Source organism: Sciurus carolinensis, chromosome 7 (genome assembly GCF_902686445.1).
Source record: "Sciurus carolinensis chromosome 7, mSciCar1.2, whole genome shotgun sequence".
In the NCBI taxonomy this organism is placed as follows: domain Eukaryota; kingdom Metazoa; phylum Chordata; class Mammalia; order Rodentia; family Sciuridae; genus Sciurus; species Sciurus carolinensis.
Window position 1 is genome coordinate 2,400,026 of NC_062219.1, and position 25,475 is coordinate 2,425,500.

Genomic DNA, 25,475 nt, shown 5'->3' on the forward strand with positions numbered 1-25,475 from the left:
TCCAGGTGATCAGGAAGCCTGGCTGTGCTCCACAGAGGTCCCCAGGAAACCCAGGGAGGGAGGAACCTGGGCCCACGCCCTTCCGCAGCCACTCTGGGCTGAGAAGGGTGGAGGGCCAGGGCTGCCTCTGCTGGTCTCACCCACGCACAGGGTAGAGGGCCACAGGCTCAGGGAATGGAGCAGAGGAGGTGGAGGGGCTGTACAAGCTCGCCAGGGGAGTGGCACAGATGGGCCCAGCGAGGGCTCTGGTTCCTCACTGCCTGCCCTCTCTACAGTGGCCCTGACTCCCTCCCTCCCTCCTCAGCCCTTTCTGTTCTCAGTGACCTCGATTTCCTTAATGCTCCCCCCTGACCCTTGGGAGGTACCGTCTGCTAGTATGTGGGTGTGCACCCGCCTCAAGGATGGTTTTCTACAGACGTCAGCCCTCAGCTTCTGTGGGTCCTGCAGTGGAGGTTGAACCAACTGTAGATTGAAAGTAATTTTAGAAATCGCACCTGTACTGACCAGTATAGACATTTTTCTTGCTGTTATTCCCTGAGTAATATCACAACTATTTCTGTAGCACCTACATTGTATTCCATATTATAAACAATCCAGAGATGATCTAAAGCACACAGGCGGGTGTGTGTAGGGTATATGAAACACCAGGCCATTTTATTTGAGGGACTTGAGCGTCTGTTGTTTGGTGGGTACTGACTGCTCCTCGGGTTCTCATCACCATGACGAAGACCTGAGGCGATTAACCTAAAAGAGGAGAGGTCTGCTGGCTCAGGGTTCGGAGGTGCCGGCCTACGGTCTGTCGGCCCCACAGCTTTTGGGCCTGTGGTGAGGCAGCAGCAGCATGCAGCAGCACTTGGCAAAGCAGGTGAGAGAGGAAGAGGAAGCACACCCCAGAGACCAGGACCTCCCGAGGCCCACCTCCAGGGCTCCACCACCTGCCCGCGGCGCCTCCGCGTCTTCAACATGTGCACTGAAGACACAACCGAAAAATCAGATTGTGCATCCAGTGTACGTAGGCAAGTGCTAGAACTCAAAGGTGAATCTGTTTTTTTTGCAAATCAGTACAAGATGTTGTTTTAATAAGCTGATTTCTAAGATGCCAGCATGCCTATCCCACACAGGACTCCCAGGAGAAGGCTCACACTGGAATCATCTTGATTTCAGATTTTACACACCTCACAGACAACTAGAAGAAGGTTTGTTCTGTAGAACAATGTTTTGTCTTGATTACTTTAATGACAATTCTTAGTATAAGCTGATTCAAAAAGAAAAGTCCATTTTTTCAGCCAAACTTAAAAGTGGGTTTCCAACCATGGATCTGTTGGCCAGTTATGTGACAAATGTCCTGGTCTTGGTTTGACACTCATTTGAAAAGAACAAGCCTCTATCCAGGGAAACTGCAGTAGAATTATTTTTGTTCCCTGAAAGCCAAGATAGCACATTATTCTGGAGTAACTTTAAATAGCATTGCCAAAATACTGAGGACTATACTTATGTATGCACCATATATTTTAGGGTTAGAATAATTGCTGGCATCAAAACATTATATTTCATGTCCTTCACATAAAAACACGTGTGCGTACGGAAAAAATTGAATAAGCGTACATCTTATGATGAGAGTTTCAAGAAATTACTCCTTTCTTGTTTTGGGGGATTCTACATTTTGGGGTAAAGATTAGTTGAATAGCAATTGCTTTTGTGTCTTCTAGGCATCCTGCAAAACAACAAAAGAAGTGACTGAACTTTGTTCTCACACTAGGACTAAAGGTCGAGTGTCTCAGTGACCCGCTTCCCGGCAGCCTGGGGCCAAGGTGACAGCAGGGCTCCAGCCCTGAGCAGTCCCCCAGGGGCCCCTGGCTGTGGCCATGTGGCCTGACAAGGGTGTGGACCTAGGAACAGTGAGACTGAGTGTGGGTGACCCTGGGGCCCAAGCAAGGCTGGAGTTGGTGGCAGAGATGGAGGGACTCAGCACTGTCATCGGCTGGTGCCCAGAAAGCCACCCACCCACCAGCTGTGCCTGCTACCCCAGGCCCAGCACATGGTGGAATGGCTTCCTGAGGGCAGAGGATGCCGTCTGGTCAGGGCCCTGGAAGTGCTTGGTGAGCCGTTCTGACCACTCTCCTAAGCAGGACTAGAATGTCTTTCCCTTTACAAGTTCTAGGGTCCTCCTAAAGTCCTGGGAGCTCTCCAAGGTGCCATTAGCTCCTGTCTCTGTTTTGGCAAGAACTAACCGGGGTTTCACGCACATGGGCGAGTCTGTGGGATGCTCCCCTTCTGGTCCAGGATGATGCTCCCGGTCTCATCCTTGACCTTGAGCCTCCCGGAGGCATACTTGGTTTCCTGGCAGCCATTGCAATACACAGTCTTGATGGTCCCATCGGGGAATTCCCTCCTCTTGAACTGGGCCGTGTGGATCTCTTTCTGCCCATTGCTGAACAGGATGGTTTTGTCACCGTTCCTGGTAGAGGAATGAGAAACACCCAGGTAAGATGGGCTGTGCCCTAGCAAGGCTGCAAGTGCGGAGCCAGTGGGAGACTGACACCCAGCCGGGAGGCAAGGGCGCAGAGGCGCGTGGAGGGGGCGTAGGTACCAACAGAGAGGAGGGCAGCGGCAGGATGGGCCACAGCACAGGGCAGCGGGTCTGTGAGCAGAGAGCCCGAGACCTCTGCAGACAGCTCCAGCTGGAGGTGAGAGGGCACTGGCACAGGGCGTGCCCCAAGCGTCCCCAGGTGATGGGGAACGTTCTGACGGCCACCAGGGAAACCAGAGCACCACCACAGCAGACCCAGAGAACCCTGCAGACACCGGCAGCAGGACTGTGGGAGGAGACCTTCAGGACTCCCGCGGCCACATGGACGCCAGGTGGAGGACAGGGAGGAGCCAGGGCACTGGGAGGGTGGCTTGTTTGCTCTCTGCAGGTGTCAGCACCCACACGCCCATCCCAGAGCACAGCCTGGTGCTCCCTAACTGCTGCTTCCATGTGCTCCACCCGGGACCTGGGCTGGCCACGCAGTCTGCAGGAAGCTTGCACCTGGGGTCAGAAATGCCCTTGTGGCAGTCATTCAAGCAGGCACCTTCAGTGCATCAAATACAGTCCTGCATCACTAGCAACAGGGACACATTCTGAGCAGAGCGTCGCTAGGAGATTCAGACACCACCACACACAGCTAGGACATCCTGGGTGGTACAGGTAGACAGCATCATTACGTGGCACATGACCGTCCCTGAAAATCCATGTTCAAACATTATTCTCTATAAAGGGATTTAATCAAGGTCACAAGACAACTTCTATGGTCAAGGACATGATTTTCTATTGTTACATTCAAGTAAACACATTTTGCAAACACCTAAACTAACATGAAGACCTTATTGAATACTCAAATAAAAAATTGGGGATGTTTTGGATTCACATGGTCTGACGTGACCCTGACCTTTTCACGATGACCACTGTCCCATCTGGAAACACCGTCTCCTCACGCCCACCCTTGAGCTGCATCACTGTCCCGTCGGGAAACACAGTTTCTTTGGAGCCATCAGGGTGGAATTTTTCTGCAGAACACAGTTTTTAAAAATGCAGGTTATATTGAATGTGTTTAGAAACCATGTTCTATCTAAACGATCTTTATATAAGATGTTGTTGAGATTCTTAGAAAAGATGCTAATTCCTAATCTCAGGAGTTGATAACTAGGGTTGGCAGATATGCTACAAAATGCCCAGTTAAGTTTGAATTTTAGATGAATGAATAACTTTTAGCCTAAGTTTGCTGGCTTATTTTTTTTGATCTGATGATTATGTGAAAGTGATTTTCCTTCAAGTACAAGCGGCATGTAAATTCTGATCTCCCTCTTTCTACAGGCCAGCCACGCGGCACGGCCCTACCCCTGTGCTGGGCAAAGGCAGGGGCTCCAGGCCCCTGGCCAGGCCCCTGGGGCAAGCAGCGGTGGAAGCAGGCCGGGCTGCGGAGCTGGGCGTTCCACGGGTCAGGTGCCTTTGTGCATTTCCAGCTTAAGGACATTTTCAACTTCCAAGGGGCTTTCTGGGATAGAACCTCATCAGGAGTCAGGAAACATCCACAAGTCCCAAATCTTTTATGGAACATTAAACCAAAAATTATTTATTGTTTATCTGATAATCAAATTTGAACGAGAGTCCTAAGACTTTATTTGCTACATCTGGCAAGCCTACCTATGAAAGAAGTTCAAAGACTTAAAGAGCATATGAAAATAATCAAGGAACTCCCCATGTGACAGGAGCAGGCTGGCCAGGACCTGAGTGAAGTGCACACCCATCCTGACACTTCAGAAAATGTGTCTTCCTAAACTAGGACCTTCCTGGGCCACCTAGCTGCTCAAATATATTTTACAGCAGCTCATTTGCTGTGGTCTGGATGTCTGTGTCTCTACAAAATTCATACATTGAAGCCCTCCCCCACAGTGACGGTACAGGAGGTGGGGCCTTTGGGACGGATCTGATCTTGAGAGAGGAGTCCTCACGGAGGGTTAATGCCCTTAGGAGAGTTACCAGGGAACTGCCTTCCCTCCACAGGGAGAAGGGACTGCCCATGGACCAGGAGCCTCCTGCACCAGACCCTGACATGCAGGCTGTGGGCCACACACTTGCAGCCTCCGGAATGGGGAGGAATACATTCCTGTGGCTGGTCAGTCACCTGGGTTAGGGTTGCAACAGCCCGAAGGCACCAAGACACAGGCCATGCAGGACTTGCTTCCAGACCAACTCTGAATACCGCGGCTGGAGCTCAAACACACGATGCAGCTCCTCCGCTGTGCTCGGAGAAGCCCATTCACACACACATGCACACATGAGGAAAGAAAGACCCAGGGAACGTGGCAGAAGGTTAGAACTGGTGTCTCTCGGCACCGGGCAGACAGGGGCTCTGGGAGCTTCCTTGGAATCGTCCTATAACTTTGAAATCACATAAAAATGAACACATAAAAAAGTTCTTTTAAAAAAAATCTAAAACAAGCCTAAAGCAAAGGAATCTCTAACCATAGAATTGGATCTAGAGCGCTTGGTGTCAGAGGGCCACACCCCTCTCAGCACGCCCTGCACTGGAAACAATGCGATCCAGGAGAAATGGGTGTCGCAGGACAGATCTCAGAATACAGCGCATGCAACAAGTATCAATAGGAAAAAATTAAGTCAGCAAAGTTAAAGCGTGGGGGGAGCAGGTCTCATAAAGACTCACTTCCAGTATCACAAAGGTGGCATGGACATTTCTCCTTTCCTGCATTCCAACCCACACTCTGAAATGCTCAGCCCAGAGGTTTCTGACCATCCACTCAGTATTTCTACAAAACACCAATGGGGCTCTGCAGACCCATGGTTATCCACGTTTCCTAGGGAGGAGAAAGCAACCCTGCAGTTGTGAGAAGACTGAGCGAGAGAGGAGCCAGGGCTCAGCGCAGGTTATTTGTTTAACCAAATGCAAAGACACTTGTGGTTTTTAGCTATGCAACCAAAGCAATGGGTCTTCTTAAATTAAACAAACAAATCATGACTTCGGGATGATGGAAGAGCTGGTCCCCACGTGCACTACTGCCTGGTGGCTACCCTGGCCCCGCCCCGGTGCGTTGCTGCTGAGGACCCGACTCACAACACCTTCTCCGAGGACTAGAAAACGCTCTGCAGGGCCTGGAGATGCTCAGCGGGAATAGGTAGGCAGGAGCAGGCACCCGCCCATCAGCACAGTGCAGGACCAACTTTCAAACCGACCGTGAAGCAGGAAGGTATGCTTTTCCTGAGCCCAGAGGCCTGTTCAGTCATTTCTGTTGCTGCAAATCAGGCAGGAAAATACACGCAAACAGAACTCAGGGTGTCGGAACATCTGACACAAAGAATGCTGACAGCTGGGCAGAGAAAGTCAGAAGGGAGGCTGCAGAGAGTGGCCTTCACCCTAGGTCATTGCAAAGTTCATAAGAAATTAGCTGCAAAGAATGTTCACACAGATGCTGGGGCTGCGAGCTTCCTGCGCTTCCTTGGCATTACAAGTGGTCAGACTCATTGAAAATGCAAACCTCAGCCAGTGAAGAATGTGGGAAAGGAGGTGACACTCAGAGGGAGGGCCTGCCTGCCATCGGGAAGCTGGACTTGCATGCTGGGCCTGTGACAGCTCGGGACCCCTGCTCAGGAGCAGCTGGGACATGGACAGTAAAAAGAGGACCCACAGCACCCACCCCAGTGCCACCTGCTCCCTAGGAGGACACCTAGAAAGTCACATCAGACTTGATCCATGGGGAGTTTTGTACATGGGTAATGAGATGCAGATTTGCTGGGCCTCCAGCGACCTTCCTTGGACTTTCAAAGGCCCATTTAGAAGTCAACAACAAAGCTTCCTGGTTATTGAGCTCTATGGATTTTTCCAGACCCAGCACCAAGGCCCAGGTTAACGCACAGTCCCTGAGAAGAGGCACTCCGTGATGTTCTGCATGCATGGGACAATGAGACAGTGTCTTTTATCCCTTTCCAAGAGGTCCTGACACCCACAGAAGATTAAAAACCCCAAGAACTTCAGGAAGACTGGCCTCGCATAATCCATCACCTCCCAGATAAACTTGTTAGGCCACAGAACACAAGTGCTATTGCTGTCCACAGACTCTGAAAATGGTTTAGGGAAATATGGACACAGATTACCCATCGCTGTCAGTCACAATCTGGGGGTCTGAGACACCCGCTCATAGAGACCGGCTCAATCGGTCACCAACAACAACACCTTTTGTGGAGCCAGGCAGTGTGTCAGGCACTCCTGAGCACCCGCAGAACCACCAGGAGCCCTGGGGTGCCCCATGAGAACCCAGCAGGAGCCCTGGGTGCCCCATGAGAACCCACCATGGAGCCCTGGGTGCCCCATGAGAACCCAGCAGGAACCCTGGGGTGCCCCATGATAACCCACCATGGAGCCCTGGGTGCCCCATGAGAACCCAGCAGGAGCCCTGGGGTGCCTCATGAGAACCCAGCAGGAACCCTGGGGTGCCCCATGATAACCCACCATGGAGCCCTGGGTGCCCCATGAGAACCCAGCAGGAGCCCTGGGGTGCCTCATGAGAACCCAGCAGGAACCCTAGGGTGCCCCATGATAACCCACCATGGAGCCCTGGGTGCCCCATGATAACCCACCATGGAGCCCTGAGTACCCCGAGTGAACTGACTCATGGAACCCCTAGCAATGGCCCACTGACTGGTCCTCTAACTCATTCTCTCCAGGATGGAACTGAGACGAAGACGGCAACCTTCCCTGGGTCACCCAGAGAGGCTCCGTGGTCTGACAGCAGAGCGCCAGGGTCAGCTCTTCTCTGAGTTTATCACCCGCCCAGTACTGTGCCCAGCACTGTCCCGTTGGATCAACAGTCCCCACCAAAGCTGTTACATGTAATCTTGTGGGCAAAGTCTGATGCTAGGTGTTTGGGGTTTTGTCTTTATTTTGCCTTATGACTGTGTGCTAGACTTCTTAAAATAGATTAAGAAAATTTAGGAAGGAAATCCAGATCAAAATATTTATTTGCTAGACACGGTGCAACCTAGTCTATTGATGAGACTTCACCGGAGCTGTGAGCGCTACGGAAGCAGCATAAGGGGCTCCACATACAGACCAGATGTGTCTGCCTTGTAAGTGACAGATCCAAGCCCTGCTGGCCGCCCCCGAGGACTCGCTACACAGGCCTGTGGATTTCCCACAGCAGGGCCTGATTTCTGCGTTAAGAGGTGCCCAGCAGCGGCCTCTCGAGGAAATGTCTAGTGGAGGGCCTGACCTACCTACCTACTCGAGCCTCCGTTGCAGGGTCTGGGCACTGCTGACTGCCTCTGCTTGCTGGCTCTGGGCTGGCAGAGGTCAGTTTGGGGGAGAACCGCTGGCTGGGCCCTTCCACAGCCCTGGCGGCTCAGTGCACGCCTGACCCACGGGCACCACCTCCGAGCACACAGCACGCAGTGCAGCGGGTGCTCTAATTTCGACGCAGAGGGGCCGGAGATGCCTCGGACCCTCAGGCGGTGCTGACAACCACAGGCATGGTGGAGGTGTCAGGAAGCAACCCATCTTTATTAAGGCCCCCAGAGTGCGCTGACCCCCAGCCAAGGTCCCGGAGGGCGGCAGCGTGTGATGGCAACTCTAGCCCTGACTGTCCTCTCCGTGGGAGACTGTCAGCTCGCACCCCCAGAGAGCCGAGTCCCGTGAGAGGATGTCCATGTCACTATTTCAAAAATAGAGACGCAAGGTCGTGAGAGGTGAGAGTAAGCTGCCACGAGCAAAGCAAACTCACGAGGCCCGAAGACAGTGGACCGAGAGGGCGCCCGCGTCCAGGGGCTTCAGCGGACAACTCGCTGCTCCTGTACATGGGGGCCGGCCCGGCCGAAGGTGGATGGTGCGGCTTACCTGGCGTCTCGGCCCCTCAGGCTGAAGGCCCTCGCAGGTGGCTCTGGTGAGGCCACCCAGGAGGGGACCAGTGCAGCTGTGGACCTGCACGGAAGCAGCCGCCCAGAGCCCTTTGATCAGATTCGGGGAAATGCGCGCTGGGTTTTCATCAAGCAGCTTGAACTTCAAGTCCTCTGCACAAGGGTCGCCGTGAGGGCCTGTGGGGCCTAGTGCTTGTGCTCCGCCACCCCCAGCGCACCCCCAAGGCACTTAGCACGCAGGGGCGGAGCAGCGCACTCACCGGTCTGCTTGTTGGGGAACTGCACGACTTCTATACCACCGGGGTAGGTCGTGTGTGTCGTCCGAGCCTCCGCATAGTAATAGACCTGAAAGCACCAGAGAGACCCAGGTTGGCGCAGTGTGCCCACTGTGCCCCTGGACTGCAGCTGGAGGTTGACCACGGGCACCTCCCCACAGGGGCCAGAGGCCAAGCCCAATGCACAGGTGTACATGGCCGCAAGACTAGGAAGGGGAGCTGTCACCAAAGATCCAGAAGTGGCAACAGTGTCACGGATTATGGGACGCAGGGTAGCCCTGGCTCCTACCCTGGAGAAGCTAGAACCTGCAGCTTTTTGGACTCAGCACCGTGGGGCCTGCAGCAGGCTGCTCTGGGCCAGGTGGGCGAGAGCCACGAGCCCCGCACAGTCAGCCCCCTGGCTCAGACCAGGGCCTGGAGCAGCACAAGGTGGCAGATTTGCCTCTGTGCACTGGATGTCCCTACCCTGTGCCCCCGAAGGGCCACTGACGGCGAAGTTTCAATGGTCCCGATGCCCTGTGGTCTCCAGAGGAGGAGAGCAGGAAGGGCGGTAACCAGAGCTGGGTGGAGCTGCCGCCAAGGCTGAGGCCCCGCTGGTGACAGGGAGCGCCAGAGGCCAACAGCAGGGGAAGAGGGGCACTGGCTTTCACAGCCAGGAGGCAGGAGAGCCCAGCAGCCACCTCACCCCACTGCCTGGAGCTTTGCCATCCCTGGAAATCTGCAGTGCTCAGACCCTGGAGTGCCTTCATTCGAGGGCGGCTGATTGACTGTCTCCTCATGTGGGTGACGAGTCCAAACACCAGACAGGGTCAGGGAATGCTCATCTCTCCACCGCTACCATGAGTCTCCCGCGTTCCCTCAGAGAGCGGCTGGGGACTCGCGGTCTGGAGGTTCCCCGGTAGTGGAAGCCCCGCAGCTTCCTTCCCAGCCTCCACTGGGGTCCTGCTCTCTCTTGCAGCCTCATCCTCATCTTAGGGATCTCAGATTGGATGCCTCTGCATCCCTCCACCCCAAGTCTGGCTAAGAAGCGGCTACGAGGTACTCTAGGGCGAGGGGAACCCAGGGCTGAGGTATGGCACCAGGAGAGGGATGCACCTCTCGCTGCTCTGGGCTGGGACGAGGTAGCCCCCACCCCTGTGCGTCTCCAGGCCCTCGCTGCTCACACTTCCCAGCACAAACAGGGGACAGAAGGGGCAATAGGGGGTGCACATCTGAAGCCAGTCCACACCAGGAGCTGACATGCACCCTAGGGAGAGCCAGAAGCCTTCTGTAGGGGCAAAATTACCAAGGCACAAGCAACTTGCTTCTCATTAAAATAAGTAAAATGGCAACAGAGGCAGAGAGGACCAGCAATCACTCGCCCACAGCCTGGTGGAGCAGGAGCTGGCCCCACGGAGACCAGTTTGGTGAATTGGCAGACTGTTCTCGTCCCACAAACCCTTTCTCATCTCTAGGCCTGATTCACCGGGACGCATGGCCAGCTGCCCAGGTTTGCTCGGCCTGGAGATCCCGCTTCAAGATCTCACACTGGGGCCTGCCTTCCCGCCAGGCTCTGCTGGCACTGCTGACATGGGGTTTCAAGGCCCCCCGCCCCAGGCAGGGCCCAGCTCGACGCCTGCCCTTACCACTCCGAGCCACAGTGCCCATGGACGTCAGTGAGGGGCACTTGAGAAGCCCTGGGAAGCAGTGTGGGCCCAGTTGTTAAAGACCTACCGTGGGCCCCAACCTCGCCTCTGCTGACCAGGCCTGGGGCCCTCTCCTGGCTTTGGGGAGGTTCGGCAGCCTCCCTGGCTCCCACCTGCTGGATGCCAGTGACCTCCCTGCTCCCAGTAATAACAGCCAAAAGGGTCCCCAGACATGGCACTGTGGGGAGATCACCCTACTTGAGGAGCAGATGCAGAAACGGAGCCTACTGAGAGGGCACAGCTGGTCTGACGGGGCTTTCCGCTCCCCTGGCGGGGTGGCCGCAGGGCCCTGGCACCTCCTCCCCAGCCGTGTGAGGGTCAGGCAAGGGAAGGACAGTGCCAGCCCTCAGGCCACCTGCCCTCCAGCCTGCGGTGGCCCTGCACCTGCCCACCTGTGCTGGGTGCTGATGGTGACTCCAGTTTCTTACTCAGTGCCTGCCCCGCGCCTCCAGACAGTACTGTGGGGGGTGCAGGTGCGGGACCTGCAAGTGTGCGTCGGAGGTCCTGGGGAACCTCACGGCTCAGCTGCCCGCAGCCACAGAACCGCCGTCCACAGGAGAGCAGTCTGACCGCAGAGCCTGGGTCCCGCATCCCCCTACACCCAGGGAACAGGAGGGAGCCCATGTGCAAAACCCTTGCTGGTAACTGGGCTGATTTGAGTTAAAGAAGAAGAGACACACACCACTGTTTGATCTGGCTTCACCCTCTTCACGTCACCGTTAAAAAACCTGATGACGGTCGTCTTCCCGTCCGCGCTGATCTCCTTCCTGGTGCCGTTGGGGAAGGAGATGATTTTGCGGCCGTCGCTGAGTGTCTGTTCCACCTTCATGGAAACACAACGGTTCCCAGATGAAAAACTGCCTTAGCCATTACTGTGGCTTCATTATTTCTCCTTCCACTCAAAGCCATTTGGTGTCCGCTGCCCAGGGCATTTCCATGAAAACACACCCCATCCCTCCGCTCCCACCCCTCCGTGAACTTGTCTGTGAATAACAGACCAACGGCTTGCTCTGTGGTGTGTTCATGAGCTCAGGACGCCTGGCCCTGGCCCTGCCCTGGTGGTCCTGTCACCACCGTGCTTGGTGGGGCTCGGGCCTGCCGGCTGCAGGGTGGCCGTGGAAAACCACCTCTCCGGACACTGGAGCTTCCTTCCCATCTCATCCTTCCGATCGGTTCACTACTTTACCCTGTTGCAAAGATTCACTGACGCAAGTAGGTAGTTCCACATACCTAATAACAGGCTAGAGTTTAGGAAAGAGTATCTTTGTCCTCAGATGGAAACTTCAAAGATCAGCATGAGGGAAAAAACCCACCAACAGTTAACACCTGTGTCTTCTAATCATGCCACATTGTTACCCTTGATACAGATCAGAGGTGCAGGGCAGTTCAAAGGTCTCTGAAAGGCCTCCTGGGATGCCCTGTGAACCTACCACGGGGCACCACCTGCTGGCCAATGCGGCCACTGCCCCTGGGAGGTCCGAACCAGGACCCTGGATGCCCAGGCCAGCCCCCCAGTGAGTTGGGCCCACAGTTCAGAACTAAGAGAGGAAACTGCAACAAGGCTCAGAGAACCAACACCTCCCGGCAGGAGGAAGCACACTGGTCCCACGCTCCTCTGCACAGGGACGGCACACCTTCAGCCGGTTACACCAGCCTACCACCCCACAGGGGAGGTCAGGGGACTGCAACGGAGCTGAGGAGGTCCGTGCCCTCGTGGTGTGGTGGACAGTGGCAACGACTATGGCGCTGGCTTGTGTGGCCCCTCATGTTCTGGAAGGGTCTCCTTGTCCTTAGAGAAAAGCCCACTGCCACAAGCAGCCTCACACACCTGCTGTCCCCAGGTCCTGGTGACACCAGGCGCTGGGTCACCAGCAGGTATGTGTGTTCTGCCCTGTGCGCACAGTGAGGATGTTGCCTAACAAAGAGTCCAGAGAACATGTCACTGTCACCAAGCGATGCGTGACTGTGTAGCTTTTGAGTTTGCATCATCAAAAAACAAATACACAAGAATTCCAGCACTTCCAGTGCAGGATGCACAAGAGGCAAATGGAAGAAATCAGATGTAGCAAACACCGGGCAGCGAGGAGCCGGGGCAAGGGCAGGGTACCCAGTGCCAGGAACAGTGGTGTGGGCTAGACAGGGTGGGTGGCCCTGCCTCTTGCATGCTGCCTCTGAGGTTTCCTAGGGTTGATTCATGCACATCAGCAACGTCACCCTCTCTCATGAACCTGGATACCCAGATGGGAGGACACTTGGGTCCTGAGGACCCCCAGCAACCACCGCACAAGAGAAGGGCTTCTCAGTGACTCAAGTTCATGGCACCCGCACTCCCTGACCAGCCCTCTAAACGTTTTGTCTGCTTGCAAGAACCAAAGTCCCCCTTTATTTATTTAGGCCAGAAAACATTCAAAGAAGTCGAGTGAGGAAGACTCAGGCTCCTAACTGGCCCAGGAGGGGTTCCCACTGAATGGCACCGGCTCGAGGAAGGAGTCAGCAGGCACGGCTCCAAGGCTCTCTACAGAGTCTACAAACCGCCAAGACAGGATCAAGAACAATGGCCCTGGGGATGGATCCTTCTGGAACACAGGCTCCCCGCAAGGTGAGGATGTGGAGGCAGGAAAGAGCCTCATCTCAAAAGCGTGTGACTCTGCCAACTAGAAATGCACTGGCTGCCAGCGGCCTCGACTCTGCCTGGTGGCCTCTGGGTCGGCCCCAGGCCATGGGGATGATCGGGTGCAGAACGGGGGAGTGTGGGGCCTGCTGTCCGGAACCCACCTTGCCCTCCGGGAGCCGCTCCTCCCCCACTTCCTCCTCTCCTGTCCTGGCGTCTGAGGGGTGTGCTGCTTCTCCAAAAGGTGCTGGCTTTTCCGGAAGATCCTGCAGAGAGAGCATAGCAGTGTCTCCCGAGCTGCCTGACAACTGCAGGGCTTCCACAGGGGCTGTGCACCCCTTGGCCTCGGCACTGCTGTCTCCTGGGCTCGCTGGCTGAGGGCCAGGCCATCAGGCGGCGGCTGCCTCATCCAGCAGCCGCCCTGGAATGCAGCCTCTGAGGGGGTCGGAGCAGAGGGTTTCCAGGCCCCCTCCAACCTTCCTCTCTAGGTTCCTACTTCCACCTCACAGCCTCACGGTCCAGATTTGCTCCCTTGGAGAAAATCTCTCAATTCTTTGGTGTTTCTTATTAAATAAGGCAGCCAGTGGACCACTAGCTACAGCTGGCAGGTAACTTTGCTCTGTGTGCCTCTGATTCCATGCATTTCCACGGAGAACAGTGGACAAAAACGTAGTCAGATTCCGACTTGGGGACAGTTATGTCATAGGAGCACCACTCGGGGGGACTGTGCTCCCTTCTCCTGGGGGCACTTGTTGGCAAGGCAGGGCCAGCCGGGTTGGCCTATAGAGGCCGTGGGTACCGTGGGTCTCCTGTGTTCCTGGGGAAGCTGGGACCGTGCAGCAGCCCCTTGCCACAACCTCCAAATCCCTGAGACAGGCAGCTCCCTGCCGAGGGCGACTTGACCTACCCACCTGTGGCCTCTGGATGAGAGGCCAAGGACGAGGGAGGCCTCCAGCTTGGACCAGGCTGAGGAGTCTGCCTTCCCGAGTCTCTGGAACCAGCATGGGCACCTCTGAAAGAGCAGCAGAGGCCAGTTTCAAGGGACAGTGCCTCGTGCTGGAGCATCGCTGTCCCACCTGACTTCCTGTCCTGTTTGAGCTGTGGACACTCTCTTCCCATCAGGAGCTTCGTGCCCAGGTGTTGGGGGTGACCAGTGGTGCAAGGAGTGCAGCTGTGTGGGGGGTGACCCGTGGTGGGCACGCTGCGTGGGGGGTGACCCGTGGTGGGCATGCTACCTGGGGGTCTCCTCAGAGCTTGTCCTCTCAATGCAGCTCCTTTTCAGAGGTCAACCCAAGAGAAGCAGCGTCGGCCAGGAGAACTGGCCCACTGGACACACTGGACACGTGGAAAGGGACCAGGCAATGGGAAGGAGCCCCCGGGTGTCCAGGAGAGCAGGGGCACTGGCCAGGAAGGCCCGGTGACGGAGGCCGTCCTGCAGGTGGAAGGCAGCTGGCACGAGGTGGAGGGGCACCACACAGGGGGATGGACAACAGAAAGTGCCAAGGCACAAAGAGGTGAGCCAAGGGGAAGGAGGGACCCCAGGAGAGCCAGGTGGCCAGGCCTGCACAGACCAGAGGGCGGGAGTTTGCGCTGCCAAGTGAGGGGCGAAGGCGCCAGCCTGGTTCCTGGAGGGTGCCTGAGGTGGCTGGGAATGCCGAGGGGACCAGCAGTGGGCCGTGTAGGGGAGACGGGGAGGGGACGGGCCACCCACAAAGGATCCTGCGCAGGAGTCAGATGAGGAGTGCCCAGAGTCGGGAGCCCTGGGGGCTGCTCCTGGGAGGAAGCTCCGCCACGCACCTGCACGCCGCAAAGACCTGCCCCCCAGACACGGGGCTCACCCTGGTCCTTGCCGGCCACCGCCTCGCAGCCCTGGAGCCCGACGCCAGAGGGCCCTGGCGACCTTCTGTCCCTGGATTTTTGCAGAGCGTGGCAAGACTGGCACATAACCTGGGCACAGAGACACGAAGCCTGCACGTCAGCACTAGTGCTGCTGGAGCCTGCTAGAAAGGTGAATTAAGTCAATAGAGTTTTTAAAACAGTTGTTTTCTCTACCATGCTCTATAGCTGGTATTTTCTTCCTACATTGAAAAAAATAAGAAACAACAACAAAAAGGCCCCGGTCTCGTAGTCCCCGCCTGGTGCCCAGTGGTGTCAGGCTGTGGTTGAGAGCCCTGGCCTTTCTAGCATGGAAGACATGGTTGGAGAAATTCAAGTTTTTTTCTATGAGAAACATAATTATTTTAAATACAGTCCCAGGTCTGCGAGCAGCCGGTGGAGTGCTCCCCTCAGGCCTGCTCGGAAGTCCATCTACGTCTGAACTGTGAGCAGGCCCTACAAGGCAGTGCCGGCTCCCAGGCCACCGTGCCCACCTCCAGCTGTCCCTCTTCCAAGGGACCTGCTGCGTTCCCCTCTCGCAGGCTTCCAGGAAGGGCTCTGGGTCTGTCCTCCTGTGTTGCTGCTGTCTCTGGGCTGGTTCTTCCTGTCTTTATGCTTATTGGCTAAAAATAAACGTGGGGACGTTTCTGTGTTAGTAGCAGTCATCGTCTGAGACTCCGAGGCAGTTCATCGTGCTGGCTCTCAGTTCACACGATGGCAACCCTGCTTTCGTGCCTGCACCAGAGTCCATCCCCCTCCTCACCTTACAGTCGCCATGCACCCCTGAGACGCGGGGCCCTGGTGATCCACGGGTAGGGAAGGTTTGTGCTACGGCAAGACAAAGTGCCTAGAACCCAGCTCGGCCAAGGAGAACAGAAGCTGTGTTTCCACCCGTGAGCAATTCACGCAGAGGCCGTGAGGCGTGCCGGCCCCTGGCTCGGGGGTGCACATCCCTCATCCCCACATTTGTGAGCCACCAACCAGGGGCCTCCATCCTACTTCTCTTACTTCCATTCAGCGTGGAAGCAAGAGAATCTGCACCCTAGGGAGCTGGAGACCCACGCGGCCCATCCTGTGTCCTCAGAGAACAGGGCCCTTTCCTGCTTTGACAGTGCTTAGAGCCAGAGATTTCAGGCCTCCTTCGAGGAGTCCAGCGATTTCTGTCCCACGCTCACCCTGGGGGCATCATAGGCAGGCAGGGTCCTGGCCATCCCATCCACCTGTAGTCAGGGCTGGATGGGGACACACAGATTTGCCTCCCAAGGGTGAGGGCCACGCTGGGATAGGGGAGCGCTGGGTTGGCTGCAGACTGTTGTGGGAGGAGCTTGTGTGTGTCACCAAGCCGTAACGCCCTGCACTGCCGCCTGCAAACCAACAGCATCGCCACAGTACCAAGGAGCCTGTGCACAAGAGCAGACACTGCAAGCCACAGCAGTGCGGGGACACCTGTGGGGGTGTCCCAGCCACGGGAGGCACCAGCCTAAGGACCTGGTGGGGTGCAGCCGCCTGAAACGATGCCTTAGGCTGCACTCGCAGGAGTGAGGCCTGGGCCACCTCCCTGCTGCCCTGGTCCCCTCCGTGGACCTTCTGAAGGGAACATGCTCTGAAGAACATAGAGAGGGGGGGACACAGCTCTTTAGCATGTCTGCTGAAGGTTATGACCTTGCTTGGGCCATGCACAGTCATATCCTTAGAGGACATATGTGTCCATCCCAAGAAGTAGGCTTCCCAGGTGGAACTGGGGTGAGTGTGGGTGCAGAAGCTCCGCTCCCTTCACAGAGCACTAAGGCAAAGGGTCACCTCTGGAGAGGTGGCTGGTGTAGATGGTAGTCTTCCTTGCAGGACAAGGGCGCTGGGCGCCACGGGAGCAGACGGCAGTCGTTGCTGTAGGTGAGCACTGTGACTCTCGAGGCCAACGTGCTGGGGCCTTATTTCTTCACCAGCTAACAGAGGTGGAATGTCTCCAGGCACAGGCACCGACACCTACAAGGCAATTTGTCACAGAGGAAACACACGGCAAGTGTCTATGTATTCAAAGGTGGAGTAGCTATGAGAGAGTCAGACTTCAATGCATTTGACACTAACGGGCCCAGTGGGGGCCTCGAGCTGGGTCCTCCTCCTCCTGACACACGCAGACCCAAGCCTGCCGTGCTCCCTAGTGATGGCTGCAGGGTCCCCAAGACTGCAGAATGGAAACAGGAACAAGTCGTTCTCTGGTGCTGTGTGCAGACCGAGGGGCTCCAGGAGGCAACTGGCAACAGGGTCTGCGCAGTCTCTGCTCAGGCCCAGGAGCTCAGCTGCGGGTTCTTGGCTTCCCGATGGGAGCAAAGCCCTCTGGAGAGCAGGGCCCCCGGGGGTGTCTTAGGGCCGGCAGGGGGACGGAGTGCGGGCCCGGCTGCCACACCCGCAGCTGGGCACTCACAGGTGTGGCCACACCCGCAGTCCTGTCCTAGAGCTGCCCCTGACCTTGGGTCGGCACACAGACGCCCCTGGACGCATTCCAAAGGCAGAATCCGCATCTCAGGTTCTGGTTTCTCAAACCAGGCGAGAGAGCAGCTGCTGTCTCGCACGCAGCCCCTGGGCGGGGGGACCCACGCAGAAGGAGGCGGCCTGAGCCAGGCGACCCCTCGACACAGGGTCTCCCCCCAGGACTCCCTCCCGGAGTCCACCTACCCGCGCCTGCGGCTCCGGGCTCTCGGGGAGGGGCGCCGTGGGCCTCCGCGGGGTCCCCAGCAGCTGCAGCTCCGAAGCCCTCAGCTCCTCCCGCAGCTCCAGGTTCTGCTTGGTCAAAGCGTCCACCTGCCTCTGGAGCTCGCTGTGGGCAGCAGAGCACCGAGCCGCGTGGCTCCTGAGCGTGCCTCGGAAGGTGGAGATCTGCTGCTGCAGCCGCTGCTGTGGAGGAGAGCGCAGCCAGGGCCTGAGGGCGGCCGGTGCCTCCGCAGGACACCAGCCCCACCGCCAGGCCCGCGCCAGCACAGGTGCGGGGACAGGGCCCCTGGGCTGGCAGTTTGTCCTTGCAGAAGAGATCTCTCCCTCTCTCTCTCTCTCTCTCTCTCTCTCTGTCTCTCTGTCTCCCTCTCTCTCTCTCTCTCTCTCTCTCTCTGTCTGTCTCTCTTTTTCTCTCTCTCTGTCTCTCTCTCTGTGTATCTCTCTCTGCCTCTGTCTCTCTGTCTCTCTCTGTCTCTATCTCTCTCTTTCTCTGTCTCTCTATCTCTTTCTGTCTCTGTCTCTCTTTCTGCCTCTCTCTCTCTCTCTCTCTCTGTGTCTCTCTCTGTGTCTCTCTCTGTCTCTCTCTTTCTGTCTCTCTCTGTCTCTCTCTTTCTGTCTCTCTCTGTGTCTCTCTCTGTGTCTCTCTCTGTCTCTTTCTGTCTCTGTCTCTCTGTCTCTCTCTGTCTCTCTCTCTCTGTCTCTCTTTCTGTCTCTCTCTGTCTCTGTCCCTCTGTGTCTCTCCTGCCTCTCTGTTTCTCTCTCTGCCTCTCTCTGTCTCTCTTTCTGTCTCTTTCTTTTTCTCTCTCTCTCTCTATCTCTCTCTTTCTGTCTCTCTCTCTGTCTCTTTCTGTCTTTCTCTGTCTCTTTCTGTGTGTGTGTGTCTCTCTGTCTCTCTCTGCCTCTCTCTCTGTGTCTCTCTCTCTTTCTGTCTCCCTCTGCCTCTCTCTGTCTCTCTCTGTCTCTCTCTCTTTCTGTCTCTCTCTGCTTCCTGGGACCATGTCCTGAGCTGCTTCCCTCCACCGCCACACTCTTGCACCATGATGCTCTGCCTCATCTTGAGACCCAGGAACGGAGTCGGTCGTCTAGACCGAGACTCTGAAACTGTGAGCCCCAGAATAAGCTCTTTCTCCTCTGTTTTTGTCACAGCAAAAGCCGACTGAAGCCCTGAGCAAAGACAGCTGGCGCATTCTTGTTCCTCCTGAGAACATGCTGTGGGAGACCCTCAGGGGCAGGGGGAGCTGCCACAGGGAGTGGTGGAATGATTCAGGCCTCCAGCCCCAGCCTCCAGCCCCAGCCTCCCCACTTGCTTGCCAGCTTGGCTAAAAGCCGTCATCTGCTGTTGTTCGCCACCCCAGTGGCTGCCCAGGGGCTCCGTGCCCCTCTGTCCTGTTGCCTTCCTAAGAACCCCCTGCTCTGGGTGGAAGGCGCTTCAGGAGCCAGAGCCCCAGGCAGCTCTCAGAACCACCGCTGCCTCGAGCCTCCCAGGTGCGTGACGTGACCACGCTCTGCACTCCGTCGCCCCTGCATATCTGTCTTGTTGCAGGTTCCGTCCAGCAAAGCATTCGTGAGGTTCAAGAGAAAGCTACTTGTCTTCCCTCTCCATGTTTCCCTTTTGCAGAGATTATCTCTGAAAGTAACTAGAAGTGTGTGGCAAACCCACTGAAATTTAAAGGGAAAAAACAACTTGAGGAGAAATTACAAATAACATTATTCTAGATAATTTCAGAAAGAGTGAAAAAACAGATTGCGTTTAATTTTAAATTAAATTAATATTTTCCTCCTCTTCTGCCAAGAAAAAATTCCTATCTATATTCCATTTGTGAAGACCTTGGATGCTGGGCTTTGGGGCACAGGTTGTGATTGGAGTCGCACCAGGGACTTGGGGTGAGCTTGTGGTCAAGTCCCTGGCTCCTTTTCCCACACGGAATTGGTAACCCAGCGCTCAGGCTGGGCCGGGCGGAGGCCAGCAGCAGAGCAGGCTCCCAGAGAGGCCGGGAGCCCCACGGCCAGCCGCCAGTCAGAGACTCTAAAGCTGACATGCCAGGCTTTCCACTACCCTTCCTTTGACTGGGTGGAGGTCTCAACTTGTTCTGAGGACAAGTGACAGAGGCCCCAAACCACTGGCCACAGGGACAGTGGGCACAGCAGGTGGTGGAGGCCGAGGGGCTCAGTGGCATCAGGCACTTTCCAACAAGTTAGAGGAGGCTGGTGACCCCCAGGGCGTTTGCTGGGATTTGAGGCAGGAACGCGTCCTGCTTTGTTAAACTGCGGGTTAAAGCCGGTGCCCTCTCCTGGGCCGCGAGCAGGCTGACTCGTCCAGGCCTCTTTACCCCTCCCCCAGGGTCACCTGCCTCTTGTCCTTCAAGGCTGAAATCCCCGAGAGGGAAGGAGCACATGCCCCTCCCGAGGGGAAGAAAAACTTCGGTGTACAGGACATTCCTGAATGCCCTGCAGGGGAGCACAGCTGGCCGCCATGGGCCCACTGTGGTCCTGCTTCCGTGGCCCAGCTCACCAGCATCTCCTGTGCCCCGCCGTCCTCCCTGGGGGCTCTGGGGGTGGTGGTCCCTTTCTCTGAGCTTGCCCCAGCTCCTGGCATGTGCTCTCGGTGTGGCTTGCATCTTCTGGCTGCCTGGCCTCCAGGTGACCCATCAGTGCTCTGGTGGGGAGGGAGAAGGGTCACGGTTGCTGGGCCCACCTCTTCCACTCCTGACGTCCCATGAGGAAACTGCGCCCACCTCCCCTGCTGCGTGCCCAGTCCCAAGCCCCACGCTGCCCCAACTGAAGAGCATCCCTGTGTCTGGAGCCTCAGGACAGAAGGGGCCGAGCCATTCACAGTGGCCTGCCCTCAAGGAAGCACGGGAAACCTCTGACTCATGGAGAATCGGCATGACTCCTGCTTGGGCGTGGAGGGTCTCGGGGGACGCTGGGGAACCCTGGGGAACCCTCAGCTCTTTCATAGGGCTCACGTAAAAGGACTGACACACTCCAACTGGGAGGCCAGGCATGGAGTCCCCAGGAGATGCTGCAGAGAGGACGCAAGGGGCAGTGCCCTCCCATGGGAGGGCAGAGCCAGGCCCCGGGGCAGGCCACGGTGAGGGGAGGCCTCGGCCACTGCCCTGCCTTCCTCCTACAAGTGTGGCCTGGCCAGTGGCAAGGGAAGGCCGACTAGGAGGCCAGCACTTCACAGACCGCCCTGGGGACCCCGGGGCTCCGGAGGGGCTGCTCGCAGGACAGCTCACAGTCTGGCTCCAGCACCGGGAGAGCAGCAGGAGAGGCAGCTGGGAGCCGCTGTTAGAGGCTGCGTCCCGCCCGGGGCCAGAGGGGCCCAGCACAGCCTTGCCAGCCCCTTCCGGCCTGGGCTGGAAGGGTGACCTCTCTGGGGGACAAGAGTGCCCGCCCCTCCCCACAGCCACCCAGCAGACTGGCCACCTCACCAGTCCATGGGCACCGCCTCCCAGGACCCCATGCATCTCAGCTGTGCTCAGCAGCTGGTCCCCAGCCTGCCCAGCCCTCCATCTCCAGGCAACCAGAGACCCTGGTCCATTCTCAACGGACGCCCTGTCTTAAAGGGCCAGGGCCTCGCACAGTTGCAGGACTTGAGAAGCTTACGTGCTGATTAAATCTTAGCAGACCCGTGATCCAGATAGTGTGCTCCTTGTAGTGGGCTGTATCTAGCCACATAGAGGATGGGAGAGAGTGGAATTTCTCCTCCAAAATGACGAGAAAAGTTCTCGATATCCAGCCCTTATTCTGCAGGCTACAGTAAGAACTCATCTATCTTAGCTCACATTCCTGAAGAAATATTCCTATGCTTTTGGTGTCCAAACAAATTATTTGCTGGGAGAGATGTTCATGAGGAGAAAATAATCTACGCAGGCTTAAAAGTCATGATCCCAAACTCCATCATTCCCCACCTGCATCTGCATCTACCTATCCCTATGATTCTTGTGGAATGAGGAGGAGGGACAGGTGAGGGTCATGCTGAGTGCTAAACGCCAACCATCAGTCACTACCAACAGCACTGCAGGTGGGACTGTCCAACAGCAGGATCCTGTGCGCACGAGGGCGACTCCCACGTCAGCCAGGGGCACCCTGAGCCGGAGCCCTGGCAGAGTGGTCTAGACGCGTCAGGGACTGACGCTGCTCCTGCGGAGCCCAGACTGGGCTCTTGTTCTCTTCCGCTATCCCACGTTCCAGTTCAACCCGCCCTTGTCAGGAGAGGGCAAATGCCAGGTTCCCTGGGTCCTTCTGTCGAGTGGTCAGACGGTGCACTGGACGGCTCCAGTGGAAGGGACACTCCTCCCATAAAGAATCCCCACCAAGTGTCCAAAAAGGCAAGGCCTGCAGGACCTCCAGCCTGGCAGAGCTGGGCGAGCTAGGCGCTTCAGGGTGCGGCCAGAGTTCCCTCCGTCGGGCCCGAGCCACTCAGCTCCAGCCTCGCTGGGGAGGCCGGAAGTGTGCTGAGGGAGCACACAGAGCCCAGAGGCAGCTGTGCACACAGACCCCTGACCCTCACAAGCTTCAGACACCTGCTGGCCCTCAGAGGTGCCGCATGGCCTGGACCGGCAGGAGCCTGTGTGAGTGACACGTGACAGGCCATACACACTGACATCTGGAGTGGGTAAGTACTGACCCGATCCCAGGCTTTGTGGCCAAACGCTCTGCGGAGGAGACCACAGCACACTGCTGGGCGCCTTTGGAACCAGAGGCCAGCTCCAAAGTCGGCTGCTCAGAGGGGACACAGAGACATGTCTCAAATCAGTTCTTTTTAAGATTTCAGCGTTAAAGCGCTGACAGAGGGAAGAGCGGTTTCTCAATCCCAGGCCTTCCGTGGGGGCGTGCAAAGGGCAGCTGATTGGGGGGGAAATGACAGAAAACTGAATTTGTGATCCGTCCAACTCGAGGTGACCCTGCACATCCAAGGACGGCCGGGTGTCAGAACGCGGAGCCGCCTCTGTGGCGTGTGCCCGAGCAGCATGGGCTGATGTGCCCAGTCGCGATCCCGGCATCCTCGACTTCTGAGAACACAGAAGAGAGCGAACCCAGAGGGGTGCAGCCGCTCCTTGAGGTCCCGGAACTCCTGGGATTAGCGAGGGCTGCGAGAGCGTCTGCGCCCTGGGACAGAACTCGGAGCCGGGCTTTAAGCTGTCTCTTCCTGTTCTCACCGGAGCCCTGAATACAGCCGCCAGCTCCCTGGGGGCCCTTCCCAGACAGGAACGCTGGGCACGGGTGGGCACCACACCGCTCTCACAGCTCCGGGTCTTCTGGGTTTGGGGCTGGCTGTGACATCAAACCCTGGCTGTGACATCAAACCCTGGCTGTGACATCAAACACTGACTGTGACATCAAACCCTGGCTGTGGCATCAAACACTGGCTGTGACATCAAACACTGGCTATGACATCAAACACCGGCTGTGGCATCAAACCCTGGCTGTGACATCAAACACTGGCTGTGACATCAAACACTGACTGTGACCATCAAACACTGACTGTGACATCAAACACTGACTGTGGCATCAAACACTGGCTGTGACATCAAACCCTGGCTGTGACATCAAACACTGGCTGTGGCATCAAACACTGGTTGTGGCATCAAACACTGGCTGTGACATCAAACACTGGTTGTGACATCAAACCCTGGCTGTGACATCAAACACTGACTGTGACATCAAACCCTGGCTGTGACATCAAACACTGGCTGTGACATCAAACACTGGCTGTGACATCAAACACTGGCTGTGACATCAAACACTGGTTGTGACATCAAACATGTCCCCTTTACAGTATTTGCTGCAGCTCCAAGTAAGGAAGGACATCCTGAGAGCAAAGTAGGCAGGCGACCTAAACCCTGCCGCCCCCAGTCTAGGCCCAGGCCCAGGTCCAGGCTGTCCCTCCTTCCTGAAGATCTGCTTGCCAAATGGCTGGGGGTGCCTTGTGCCTGCCGTGGAGCCTACAGACGCCAGCCATGGCTGTAAGGAATCCCACAGAAACCATGCTGGACACGGGAAATCACGTAAGGGAGTTTATTAAGCAAACAGAGTATCTCCCTGCAGGGTAAGAGAGAAAAGAAAGGGAAAGAGAAAGGGCGCGCGCTGGAGAGAGTGGAAAGCGAGGAGGAGAAAGAAAGCAAGTGAGTAGGAGAGAGAGAAGCATGAGAAAAGATGGCGGGGTAGCCACCCTGAAGCAGTTGAATTCCACAGGCTAACGGGACCAACACCGGAGAGGGACACTTGCAAGCTGATGAACCCATAGCTAGCCAGGATGTCCACAGACTGACAGTGGTTGGGAGGCGGGAAAAGGGCTGCACTGGAAAGGTCGGCAGAGCAGCTTTAGGTTGTGATGCAAAGGGCGGGAGAGCAGCTTTGTATCACAGTGGCCACCATCCCCACAGATGGAGCCGTGGCCACCATCTCCACGGGCTGCCCACTCGAGGCCTGCAGTTCTCGCAGGAGGATCCAGTGACTCTGGAGTCGGGCCAAGCCGAGGCTGAGCACAGGCAGAAGCAACAGTGACCTGCACCTTGTGGACCTGGTCACAGGCATTTCTTTTCTGGACCAGCCAGCCAGTCATGTGGTCACCCTGGGCTTCCAGCAAGAACACTGGGGAGGCCACAGAAGACAGCCCAGGAGGGCTCTCGGCACCAACGGTCCCTGAATCGAGAGGCATGGCCATTTCTGTGCAGGAAGACGGGTGTTGGGACAGCAGGCTCAGTGGCACTGAGCGTGGAGATGGGAGCCCGGCTGCGCCTCAGCCCTGCTGCAGAGTCCCTCTGCGGACCCTTCTAGACCCGTTACCAACACACATTTCCGTGGTGCTGTGGGTGTGGGTGTGTTTGAAAAGCACACTGTCTTTTCACAAACAACCCAGTCGTTCAAACCTAAAATACAGCAAGTCACGTCACCAGAGTGCATTTCCACATGGGCTGGGACGGGGCCAGCGTCCACGGAGCAGCAATAGTCCAGAGGAAGAGCGTATCACCAGGAGAGGAGGAACGCGGGCCAGGGCCACCCTGGCTACAATGGCCAGGAGGTGGCTGAGGGGCGCCCGGTAGAAGGGCCAGCAGGAACCCCGACTGCCTTCCAGCCGGGAAACTCCAAAGACCCACAGGGTGAAGGCTCGAGTCCCGTTGAGAAAAGGCCTGCCGTGTGCTGAGCTGGGCGGACTCTGTCTCCTGTTCCTCCCGGAGGGACGCCCTGAGGACGAGTATCCAAGTGCTGCAAAACCACGGCCTCCGGCCGTTAGGGAAAGAAAGAGGTTGGTGGCTGTTTCCGTCCTGCTCCTGGCTGTTTTCCAATTCCCGGAACATAAGCCAATCAGCAGCACCAAGCACCCAGCACTGTCCGTGCAGGTCACAGCGGGAAGGCCACAGGAGAGAACAGGCCTGGCCCTGAGAGCCTAACCTGCGGCTGGCGGGGCAGCTCAGCTGGGAAGGCCAGCTCCTGGACGGTGCCAGACGGCCGCTCCTCCATGGGACAAGCCCTTCCAGGTGTGAGCAGGCCAGAGGGGACAGCGTACCAGCCGAGGGAGCCCGGGAGACCAGCACCGGAGGCCTCCCTCCAGAACCCAGGACTAAGACTGAGGCACAGGCTAGCCCTGACTGCTGTCCCTTTCCCTTTCACAGCACTGGACTTGGCAGGGTGGCCGGCAGGGTGGCTGTTCCAGGTTCATCATGAGAAATTCGGGGAGGGTGAAAGGTGACTGAGGCAGAGGAAGGGGAGCAGATGGGAAGAGGAAGACAGGAGGTCGAGGCCTGGGGTGGACAGCGTGCAGAGTGCCCATCCCCAGAGACGTCCACAACCCAGTCCCTGGGCCCTGGAGCATGTCACCTCCCCAGAGGGACTTTGCTGGTTGGGCCAAGGATCTGGAGACAGGAGTCATTCTGGAGCGCCAGTGGCCAGAATAGTTGCTGGGG

General features: G+C 57.0%; 1 protein-coding gene across 1 annotated transcript; it reads right to left on the reverse strand.

Annotated features, from left to right (window-relative positions):
- Positions 1-1,648: 1,648 nt before the first annotated feature.
- Positions 1,649-25,032, reverse strand: LOC124988465 (centromere protein J-like). Its single transcript, XM_047557950.1, has 8 exons — positions 24,964-25,032; positions 17,527-17,745; positions 13,143-13,244; positions 11,050-11,190; positions 8,668-8,752; positions 3,432-3,549; positions 2,247-2,458; positions 1,649-1,714 (listed from the first exon to the last, which is right to left on the reverse strand). Coding segments are annotated over exons 1-8 (948 nt in total). The 3' UTR covers positions 1,649-1,712.
- Positions 25,033-25,475: the final 443 nt, after the last annotated feature.